Genomic DNA, 12,471 nt, shown 5'->3' with positions numbered 1-12,471 from the left:
TGAGAACATACTCTGGTGCTCATGTTACTCTGACTCAGCTATTACTTTTTTTGATTACTCTAAACTCTTTTGATACAGTTCTTTTCATACCCCTTGTCAATAACTTATTACTATTGGATATTACAGTGTTGTCACTTAACAATAACAAATACAACTCAGGGAAAAAAGGGTCACTGCATATTTCATATAAGACTGGTCAACTCAGGTTATCCCTTTCAAGTTTTCATTACAGATTGTATAACCTGATAATATTTTCAAGCTCATTATTAGTAATGTCCTATGTTTCTACAGGCAAAAATTAAGCGAAGTTAAATAAAAGTGGGACTTAAAATACTTACTACCTTACTTGGCAAGAAGTTGTTTTGCTTAAATTGATTAAAAAGAATCTGTTCAAGATGCTCTGCAAAGTAACAGCCAAGCTTTTCTAAGCTTTTTTAAGAAGTTAGCATTTTTGAGACTAATGATTCTCTCATAATCATTTCTCATTTCTCCAAATCTATAATAGCTGTGACCTTAATAAACAAGCAGGTAATTATGGAAGAAAAATTCAGTAGATTTTGAATCTACACATGGTATGGGTATATATGGCTTTTAGTTTTTAAATATTCTGCCTCATCATATCTTTTAATTTAACGAAAAACATTTATCAAATAACGGCATCCTCTTTCTTCTCTGTCAAGTGCTGTGCATATTAAACTGAAAGGAAACACAAATAAAAATAACACATTCCCCTCTACTATGAGTCAGCAAAAAAAAATTCTACTAAAGATTTATGGATATACAGGTAACTCTTTTGCTCATCCATGAATCATTTGAAGCCTAGAGATGTCTTAGCTGAAGACAGGCACAGGAAGAAAATCTGAGCTACAGAAACACAGCTATCCCAAAGAAAAAAAAATAGTGTACAAATATATCAGCAAACTGTACACAAGGAATCCTCCCACTGGTATGCTGGCCCAGGCCTTAAATGTACTGCATTTTTACTGAAGGATGCTAGTCTGGATAGTTATGAAAATCCCACTTTATGGATATTTTAATATTCCTCACCTACTACCTCAAGGATAATAAGAGAAAATGGGACTATAATGCTACATTCAAAAATCAAAACACTATCACCACTTTGACCTCCGTTGAAAAGAAAATGTTAATTGCATGCAGTCCTAATAAAGTCAACAAAATAATCAAGAACAAAACATGCTGAATCAAAATTCACTGAAATGGGTCCTTGAAATTATTCCACTGAGCACAGAAGAAACCCTCAAAAAGCATCTCAACTCTGCTCACAATGTGGGGGGTTCGGGAGTAGATTCTGAAAGAGACATACATGGACATCTAGGTCCATTAATAGGAATGTAGGTATATTTAGGTCCTTTAGTTTAAACTTGAGACTCTTGTACAGCATAGGGATGGATAGAGTCAATAAACGCTAACTGGACTGTAGATTTCCCCCCATAAATATCTATTGTTAAGAAAAAAATAGGACTCATCACAGTCATAAGAGTTCCGTACATGGAAGAAGAGGCCCTTGTTGACTTAGCCCAATTGCTGATGCCTGCTAAAGAAAGGTTGTAAAAGAAGGCAGACAGGCTGTTATTACAGTTTCCATACCTAAGCATCTGGTCTCAGTTCCACTCCAGAGTCCAGAAAAAAGACATTCCCTTACAGTAGAGCCAACTAGCATGAATCCGGAATCACAGGTAAATATAGCTGTAGATCCATATGTGATTTGAGTTCCAATCTTATTCCCATTGGGACGTACAGGAAGTTCTCCACAAGAAATAACTTTAAGGGAAAAAATACACATTTTGTATTGAGCATCTCACTAAAAAACATGTAATACACATTTTTGACTGGTTAAAATAAACACCGGACGGTAGTCTATTCTGATCTGTGGGAAAAAATGGATACAGAAATCTGTGTGCAAAATAAAGACTATGTCATGAGGATTCTCGCTCAACATTTGAAAACTATTTTAAACTATCACTGTAAAATTATTTTTTAAAACCGGTTAGAAAATTTTAATAAACAAAAAATCATTGATATTTAATTATCTAGTTTTTGTGAATGAAATATAAACATTTCTATGCTCACTTTGTTATTATTTTTGTAAAACAGTGCATTTGAGTTTCTTTGGACAGAGGATATATTATATAATTTGTATCTTGTACGACATTGTACATCACATGCCCTTGCATTTATAAAACACAGAGTTTTAATATTGGATGAATTATGTTCAGTAAGTCCATTATTTTAGTCACAATCCAGAGAATTTTCTGATTTAGAAGAAGACAATGTTTTCTCTTTAAAAAATTTTAATAAATGGAAATAGTGCAATTAGGAAAATTAACTTTAGTGCTACTCTGAAAAACTTTAGGTGTACAGTTAGATGAATGAGGCCTTAGCATAATACGGAAGGATTGGATTTTGTTGTACATAGCACTTCAAAGTGATAATGAATTACTACTTTCTCTCTGGAAGAGTCAAAGCAGGATTTACATACAATATTTCAACACAGAGAGCCTAAATTGTTTTAAAAGAACTCCCATTTTGGAGGGGGGAACTCCCCCCCTCCAAATTCAGTCTGGAATTTCCAAGAAGATGAAAATAATTTTGAATGATTAAATATCTAATTTATTAAATATCTTAAACTGTATTTTGGAGTCCTTTGTCTATTAATAGTTGTAGTTGTGTTCTCTCCTAAATAGGGATTATTATAAATATTGTATATGAGCTTATCTGTACATTTTGTTAGGGATTTTATATGTACATGCACCCATAAACGCTAATTTTGACCCACTTTCCAGAAGAATGGTAGTTATTTGGTTCTTTAGAGGGGAAAACTATGAAATACTGGTTGTGTAGTCCTCAGATAATGATACAAGTCCAAACCTTTCAAACATGGGGGCATAATGCTCCTTTATAAAAGTGGCCTGATTCTCAGAGGTGCCTATATTTAGACACACAAGATTACATATTTTAGCCTCCTTTTTTAAAAGTTCCTGTCTCCATTATACTTTATATTCACTACTTCTCTCTCTTAAAGCCCATGCAGCCAGGTGGTGCTATTAGGATACCAGCTTGTGGTGAAGATGATGCAGGTCCTCACCAACCCAAGCAAGCTCCTAAAGAAAAATCTCTCCCTACCGGGGGGGAGGGATAGCTCAGTGGTTTGAGCACTGGCATGCTAAACCCAGGATTGTAAGTTCAATCCTTGAGAGGGCCACTTAAGAGTCTGGGGTAAAATCAGTACTTGGTCCTGCTAGTGAAGGCAGCGGGCTGGACTTGATGACCCTTCAGGGTCCCTTCCAGTTCTATGAGATAGGTATATCTTCTCTGCTGTCTCAAGTGAGTGTGAAAGCTGTACCATGTTCCTAGTGCACCTAGCCAGAGTTCTTGATCTTTAGGGGGTGGCTTGTACCACTGCTGGCTGTAGGAGAGAACAGTCCCTAAACTTCACTAGGACAGAAAGCTATTGTATATGATCCTTGCACGAGGTGTGCAGGGTAGGGTGGAGAGAAACCTTGTGCTCTGTTCATCCCCCTCTGTGTACCTGTACTAGTGACAGACACCTCAAGAGGACAATTGGGTGTGCACATCCCTATTACCATAGATGTAATCATCTTGATTTCCATTAACAATAATGCATATTACTTTACAAAGATTGGCCTTGGGCCTATCCAGGGAATTCTGTCACAGGAAGGGTTCTGCTATTCCACTAAACTGGGGGAAAATATTTTTCTATGTGCCACCTACAAGGAAGGTTTACACACAATGTATACTCACTTTGGCAGTAAGGCCTCTCGTTTCTCCAACTCCATGTTCCATTAGCAAGACACTCAATGGATGCTGGTCCCAAACCATAATAGCCTGGATCGCAGCTAAAAACAACTTTTGTTTTGTACTCATAATGTGAGCCATTCACTATTCGCCATCTCCCATGTTCCAAAGTAAAGGAATTGATGCTTGGACATGTAACAACTTACAAAACAAAACAAATCAACAAAAAAATCCCTATGAGACCAGTATTTGTGGCTCAGGAAGTACAAGTTAACAAGAATATGAAATAATGAATATTTGTTCCTATGAATTCAGTGTCAAATTTTAACCATAATAGCTTCCTATTTGGAGTCTGTGTCTGATTTCATAATCTGCATAGGGCTGAGCTGTAATCCTTATGTATGTGGTCATTAGCACATTGGATCTTTCTTGGCAAAAGGAACTTTTGCCCCATCTCTGGATCCTACGTTCTTTCTCCCCATAACAAATGAGAGTACCCCACCACCTTCCTAACCTCCTGTCATCCCAAGGCCCAGCATGGTGAGGGAGAACCACAGTTATTCCATGCTCTGCAGGGTTTTGCACACTAGATCCCCAAGACTCACAAGAAGCCTCCTCTTGCTGCTGATCCCCTTTTCCTGAGGGACAAAGAGATATCAGGAAAGGTTCTTAAATTTACCTTGCTGGGTACGTGTTTGTGTCTCTAGAGGCACCCATCTTTTCCCCTTTCCAAAACTCCATAGGATGGGGAACGATCCACATCTGGATGGACCCCTCGCCTTTCCTAGGCTGAGATTTCTGCTTCAGCATGGTGGCCCATTTGGATTTTCATAGCTAATTTATAGCCAGAGAAGTATCCACATGTCCCTGGGGAACTGCATGTGCATTTCCTCCTCAGTGTCGTCTCCTGGAATCTAGGTGATGTGGGGTCATTAGCATGGGGTGGGGGGTTGCAATCTGTATTGGTGCTACACAGCTGTCCCAGAGGACCAGGCAGAAAGTGATTAGGAGAGTCTAAGATCTCCTTAAGACTCCGTGGCCTTAGATTCTGACTTGGCCAGGGGGCTCCTGCCAGCTTCTGAAGCAGGAATGCTAAGGACTTGAAACTGAGTTATTAACTTTAATGCATTCTATAATGCATTTATTTTCCAACTGTCACAGCAGTTTGCAATACATATATATATATATATATATATATATATATATATATATATATATATATATATATATATATATATGATCAAAACAAGTTTAATGTATTCAAATGGCTCACTGTATTAATTAGCCAAAAACAGAACTCTTAAATAATTTGAAACAGAGCTCCTTTTGATTAATGAAAATAAAATACAGGAACGTTCTTAGAGAGGATTTCTCAATGCTACATACCTACACAACGAGGTGTTTTATTATGATTGCTCCATGTACCATCTGGCTGGCAGACTGCAGTAGTAAGCTCCTTGGATGATAGTCTATACCCATCATTGCAAAAGTAAGTAACGTGGGTGCCAACCAAGTAATCTGTAGTTAAGATTCCACCATTTAATGGAGCTTTAGGAATTCCACAAGATATTGCTGAATTAAAAGAAACACAAACAACATGTTATTTACCACTTTGTGAAAAGTAATATCTTGTCTCAAATGCTTTAAGTATCATGCCACAACATTAATATACTTGTGAGGAGGGATTAGTAATTTATTAGTGTATATTTTAAGACCACACAGACTTCATGGGTTCTAAATTTTCAAAGGAACTAAACCTTGGGAGGTTTATGGCTCATTAATCTGGCCTTTTAAAGGTATCTGGGGTTGGGGAGGAAATGAGAGTTATAGTTCAGTAACCCTCTAACTATCCTTTCAGATTGCAGAGAATGATGAATGATGATTCAGTATGGAAGAGAAGAATAACAGGAGCAGCACGATCCTATGGATAGGATACTAGACTGAGACTCTAGAGATCTGGTTCTTTTCCTGGCTCTCCCACTGATGTGCCGTGTGACCTTGAGCAAAACACTTATAGTAAACCAGAGGTCCCCAAACTGTGGGATGCACCCCCCTAGAAGGGAATGGATAAAGTTCAGGGGCGCAGCTGGGGCCGGGGAAGGAGCACCACCCACCAGCTCTGCTCCTGGCCCTGGCTGCTGGCCCCAGCCTCGGCCCCTTTACCCCTGTCCACCCCCCCCCCCACCCCCCCGAGCCGAAGCCCTGCTCCCAGTCCCGGGTTGGGGGAGTGGGGGGTGGAAAGGGATAAGGGGGGGCATGAAGTAAAATGTTGGGGACCACTGCAGTAAACTTTCTACATTTCAGTTTCTTCACTTGTAAAATGGGAATGACAATGCTTTCTCATTTTTTGTAAGATACTTTAAAATGAACAGATGAAAAGAATTGTATAAATGTGAAGTATTGTTATTTTTAAAAAGCAAGGTGGGGGGCAGAGAAGAACAGATAGCACACAATGCTGTTTCTTTTGCTAAGAAACCAATTCTGAATCTCTTCTTCACTTTAGCAGCCTCTGTGTGGCAGGGACTTTAAATTCAGGTGTTAATATACTTTTTAGTCCTTTTTTCCCATTTGGCATTTCAGATTTCTTTATATAACTTACATCCTTCGTATACTATTTGTCTGGCTTCATAAGTCGTGTATAGTTGATCACATGATTTATACAGCCTAGCATCTAATCTCTGTCTGAGATTTGATCATTTCAAGGATCATAAATGAGTTGTAAGACAATCTTTATTGGATGAAAATATTACATATACAAATTATATGTATATAAATAAAACAAAAGTATGGGCCGTCAAAATGGTATCATCTGGGCTGAGTATTGCAAAAACCATTAGATCCATTCCTGGTTTTGTAACTCACATTTGCTGCATGGGGAAAAATGCCAAACTAGCTTAATTACAGGCACCAGCAATCTCCTTGAGTGAGCTCTTTAACTAATCCTGTTTTCTCCTTTGTACAATAGTGTCTTAAAGGTGAAAGACTCCCTCAGTTTGTTGAAGAAGCATGTTTCTACCTAGCATATTTAGTCATTTCACTGTATACAGTATATGAGATCAGTCATAAAGAAAATTCTGTATCTCTTATCGACTCTGTTAACATGAGCTGACCAAACTGACATAAGTGGATTATACTAAATGCTGAATCTTAAGGTAAAAAGATAGTGGGGACCCAGAAGAGCAAAACTAGAGATCAAAATAGAGAATCAGAGAGATCTGATAAGAGAGGGCTTCGGAGCAGAAAAGAGGAGGAGAGAAAAAGCATACAGAGTGCAAAGAGAAGATAGCAGAAATTACCAAGCCACAGCCATTCAGAGTAAAGATGCACATTTGTAGCGCTAAGCTTTGAGGTGCTGATATTTTAATATTTTAATGTGTTATTTCAAGTGTTAAATATAAAACATTAAATTAGGAAATATTTTACTTAACGTGTATATTTTCTGATTAAAACACTATTTTCTAAAGAAAATATTTTCTTTAGATTCCACGTTTATTTAGAAACCCTGCATACTATCTATGAATGCTTTCTTTCCACAGAAAACACTGTTAATTAGAGCAGTGATAGGAATAACAGTATGAGTAAACCAAGACCCACGTGCAATATGAGACCCATGAAAATCATATCTGGTCTATCACTTTCCAAGCATTCAGTGAACATAAATCTTGTATGTGTAAAAACTGGAAATTTTTGTCCATGAGAAAAAAACACATTACTATAACTACCTTTGAGTCTCAAGAGGCTAATTCCTGTCTTTCTGAGTTTTAATAAAGTGTCACACACAAACCTGATATTGATGTAGTAGTTTCCCCTTGAAATAACCCCATCAATTTAACACACAACGTTACTGATAGAACTGTACTTACTGAAACTGGTGACAGACTTGAAATGGCAGATGTTTCACTGCATCTAAATAATGCTGCTCATCTTGTAAAATGTACGTTACCATTTTGATGAATACACCATTACTGTAGAATAATTTTCAAATAGGAATACCTGAAGTTTTCTGAAGTGCTTCTTACCATAGCATCTAAGCATTCAATGAGGTGAATAGGATCTGCATGATGATGTCCAAAGTGGACATTAGTTTCCTTTTACCCTTTCCAAGTTCCAGGAAGTGGTGGTAGGTTTTTTGTTTATTTGTATGAACAGTAGCTCATTCTAAATCATTCCAGTAGTGGAATGATTTAGAAAAAAAAAAAGTAGATAGTGTAGCTAGCTCCACAATTGTTGAAACTTTGGCTTAGTCTAATATACTCTAATGGATCATTGAACAATCAACCCCTCTTGATTGAGACTTGTTTATCTCTGGCTTTCATGTGCTGTGTCTTGGGATTTGTTAGCTGTATTGTCTCAGAGGGGGAATAACTGTATTGTCAGATCATGGATAGAGAGGATGTCTGGTGAAGCTATCTATTGGTGGTTCTGAAGAGCCATACCAAAGTCTTGAATTGGCACTAGAACAAAACTGAGAGCCAGTGAGTGCGGTGTTTAGAGAAGAGGGGTGATGTGCTGCTCAGAGCTCTGCAAGGGACTGTGCTTCCTGGTGCATAATTCCTTCCAGAGTTGCTCCAGGAGCAGTGCAGCTTTGTTTCTCCCCCCCCCCCCCCCCCAGTTGAGGGCAGTAGCTAGGTGGCACAATCGGGCCCTAAAAGTGGAACTTTTAGAATGATGGTAATCCTTTACTGATCAGTGTTGATCAATCCTGTGTTGTCACAATTTCAGAAACAGTAGTGTTCTTCCAAGAGTGACTGATTTCTCAGATGTGATGACTACTGATGTAAAAATAGTTTAGGATTTTCAAAATACTTGACTTGACACTCAGACATTAAAACTTCCTTATGTTTGGTGATTTCTTATTATTTCAAACACATATGCTACAATAAAACCTCACTAATTTGCACTAATGACTGGAAGACCCATTGTGACTTATTGTATTTTGAGAATCAGTGAATAAAAAAAAAACATGATCAAACAAGCAAACCTCATTGCAAACTATGGACTTTGTAAATGCTGATCTTAACAATATGGAGGAATCCGTATAATAAGACACTTCTTCCCATGCAGGTGCTAAACACTTTATCACCAAAGGAATCTCAGATGATTTTGGAAGGGGAAAATATGAGAAAAAAATAGAAACTAAATCTCCCATATGACAATGCACAGAGCTGTCACTAGGCTAGGCCTCCCTTACATTCCTGAGAAGAATAAACCTCTAAGAACACCCAGGTAGGCCTTCACACCAAAAAATAAAATTTCCTTGGTAGTGAAGGCAAAATTATTTTCCAGTTGCACCATATTATATCTATTTAGCTATATATCTGGCCACATTCACTATTGTATCTGAGTTCCTCATAATCTTTTATGTATTTATCTTCACAACACTTCTATGACTTAGGGAAGTACTACTATCCTCATTTTACAGATGAGGAACTGAGAATGATTTGCCCAAGGTAACACAGGAAGTCTGTGGCAGAACAAGAAATTGAACCTAGGTCTTCTGAGTCCTTGGTCAATGCCCTAACCAGTTGCTGGTGTTCAGTTTGTACTATAAACAGACTTGCTGCTTCTTCATCTTTTTTGTGGGGAGGGGCAAGGGGAGAGGGCCTTGTGTGAAGCAGACTAGTTTTGTAAAGTAATTTTGTAAGGCAAATAGAGAAAGATACTAAAATAAATGTGACTGCTCCATTGCTTTCCTTTCTTCAGAGGAAATGAAAATCAATTCAATCATACAGAATCATTTTCATTTTGATGCATCATGAGAAAAGCAATATAACCAATTAAGCAATGTTGATTCATAATACCACTTTAACTTATTAGGATAATTAAACTTCATTTTATTAATGTATTTTTAAAGAATTAAAAAAATATGTTTCACATGGTTATATGAATAGCATTCCTAGACATTCTGGACTTGGCTGTCCTCTCAATTTAATCTCATTTACAACATCATCTGTGAATACAAAAATTGTGTTATACTTAATAATTTTATAATAATTTTCATCCTTGAATCTCAGAGTGCTTTCCAAAAATGGACAAGCATACTTACAACTAATTTACAATTAAGCTAAAAGGGAAAAAAACCACTATCTTGGTCTTAACGTAGCCCCCATCATTGTTGAATCTAAGCACCAATCAGCACAATGATAAATCAAATCCTTACATTTCTGGCTAATGAAGTCCAGTGGAGTAGCAGTGAGTCCTTTGCTGATGTAGACTGTAAACACCTTCCTTAAGGAAGGCTAGGTAATAGTTGTTTTAATGGAAGCATCTGTTTGGCTTCTGCACAGAAAGCCATCTCATCACACTGATAATCTATCCAACTATTAACCAGTGTCTAGTCTTCCATTTTTGTTCAGGTTTATGGAAAAGGGCAAGCTGACTGAGATTTCATCCTGAAAAGACTGAGGTGATCATGAAGGGTCAGAGAAAGAACAAAAAATGTTGTTGGAGGTTATCTCTGTCTCTCATTAAGATTGTTCTGCCATCATTTGTAAGTTAAGGTCAGGTTAGATTCCTATTTGCTTTTAGATCACCAAAAAGCAGAAGTGAGCAAAACTGCTTTTCTCCATCTGGCCAGGATATTGTGAATTTTTCTTAAGAATGCAAACCTTGCTCTCATGATCTGTGCTTTTGTCATGTACGTGGGGTTCCATCTTGAACATGTAGCTTCCCTATTGAGAACAACCAGAGACTGGCAGAAGGGACTGCAGTTTAACATGGACTGCACATACAGAACCAATACCAACATCCAAGCCTCTCTCTCATCAACTTAAGTACAATTAGATCTGACAAGTGGTTAGACAACTAAATCAGAAATACATATAACCTCAAAAGTACAATAGGGCCAGCCCTGAATGGAGAATTTGCTCGTAAGTTTAAGATAATGAAAAAATTGTATTTATATTCCTCTTTTATTTATAACTCTTGGCACTTAAGTGGATTTTATGTGGTTTTCCTTTCTGCTGGAACCATTAGTTGCAAGGTAGAATTAAGAGTAGAACATTATTTTCTGCACTAACCAAATACAGGAATATGTGCATTGGTCTTTTACTTTCACTAAATTAATGTTATTTTTAAAGAAAAAGAAATCTCCTGTAAATTATTTTGCTAACCACTATCAAAATTATCAGACATTTCTTTGGCATCTGGGATCCAATCAGACAATCTGTCCAACTGCTCATGTGCAGTTGTGTTATCTGGAATAAATGTACTACACTTTACAAAAGATAGGAATAGTTCAAATATTATATTTTTTCATATTCTGTAAAAAGAGGATTCGACTCTTGTAAACCAGAAACAACCTTATATTCAAAGAATTCTAGAAATAGATACTAATATTTGTCATACACTGCTGCACCCCAGGTATTTGTTCATACAGTATAAAGGTTTTTCAGTATTCTGCCTGTCAAATATGCTATCCATCTGAGAAAAATATGCATTGCTACAGCATAGTACAACGAACAGTGTAATTTTAACAGTGAGGTCAATAAATCCTGTAAATTCTTTTTTCTTTTATGGTTTTGCATCTTTGGCATACCAGTCACTGCAGACATGACAAGGTATTACATTGAGAAGTTAGGGGATTCTGCTAGATATTCTTTTATGTCATTTGCTTTTGTTTGCTCAACACATTTTCTCTAGATTTCAGCCCCAAGGCATCGTGCCCGACACCAGCACAAGAAATTATGCAAATTAACAATAATATTGATTTGTGGAGAGGTCTGTGCAAAGCAACATTTATCAATGAGATAAATAGCTAAATAAATAAATAAAGCTAAACATCAAGTAATGTTGGTATAAAGTGTCTAACATTCAAGAAACGTAATCAATAACCGAGTGAAAAAAACTATTTAAGAAAAAAAAAAAAAACCTCTGAAGAAGTTGAGGATCTATGATTTCTTGTAAACACACAAATTTTTACACTTGAAGCAAGATAATAATTGTATTCCAAAAGGCCATGGTAGTCCTGCTTGCTCTTTCAAAGCTTTATTATTATGGGTTTTAGTAAACTGTAGGAATCTTTACTGATTTATACAGGATGCAGAGGATTTGTGTCACTAAAAATTGGGCCAGGCACTCAGACAATCATTTCACATTGTGATTTCTGTAGTGTACTTTACAAATGCACATCATTTATTTGCCTGAAATTTATAATAAGCTTAATGTCTAAGACAGGATTTGTCTGCTTCTCTTCAGGCCAGAGGAAGGAAGTTTTCATATTAGCTTCAAAGCAGGGATTCAGTTAATTGCTTCACTTTTCAGTTTGAGGTAGGGCTAATTTTTTAATCCATTGCTGCTACACTGGGTCTTTTCTATCAAGTGGACATATTTTAATTATAAACACCGTACAAAAATAAAGAAAAAAATGTTTACTCTAATGTTAACAATTGTTTGTCTGGATTCCGCAACATAGTGACACATTATGAAGTGACGTGAAGAATAGGGTGGTATCATCTATTTAGAACATTGGACCCAGAGCTATTTTTTCACAGACAAGTGAAGATTAAGGACATTGAGAACTATATCCCTCTTTACCTAGTATCATAGTGTGTCATATTCTTCACAAAAACACTACTGAAAGGACTACTAAGACTACTGGGACACATTTAATTACCCACAAGACAAAATGCTAAAGTAATGTCTCAACTATTGCACACCTACAAAATGAAGGTGAGTCTAGAGAAGACATACATT

General features: G+C 36.9%; 1 protein-coding gene across 3 annotated transcripts in view; it reads right to left on the bottom strand.

The window, feature by feature from the left end:
* The window catches only part of CSMD3 (CUB and Sushi multiple domains 3), a 1,171,353-nt gene that overhangs the window by 107,985 nt on the left and 1,050,897 nt on the right, over positions 1-12,471 (bottom strand). For 2 of the 3 annotated variants that reach the window (XM_065399724.1, XM_065399726.1), the window contains 3 exons: positions 5,164-5,349; positions 3,784-3,978; positions 1,609-1,782 (listed from right to left, as the gene is read on the bottom strand). In XM_065399724.1, coding sequence (XP_065255796.1) covers positions 1,609-1,782; positions 3,784-3,978; positions 5,164-5,349 — 555 coding nt within the window. The remainder of the gene's footprint in view (positions 1-1,608; positions 1,783-3,783; positions 3,979-5,163; positions 5,350-12,471) is intronic. The other variant, XM_065399725.1, reaches the window with a different exon arrangement.

This window comes from Emys orbicularis, chromosome 2 (genome assembly GCF_028017835.1).
Source record: "Emys orbicularis isolate rEmyOrb1 chromosome 2, rEmyOrb1.hap1, whole genome shotgun sequence".
Classification (NCBI taxonomy): Eukaryota; Metazoa; Chordata; order Testudines; family Emydidae; genus Emys; species Emys orbicularis.
Note: the sequence above shows the minus strand (reverse complement) of the source record. Positions and strands in the feature narration are given on the sequence as shown.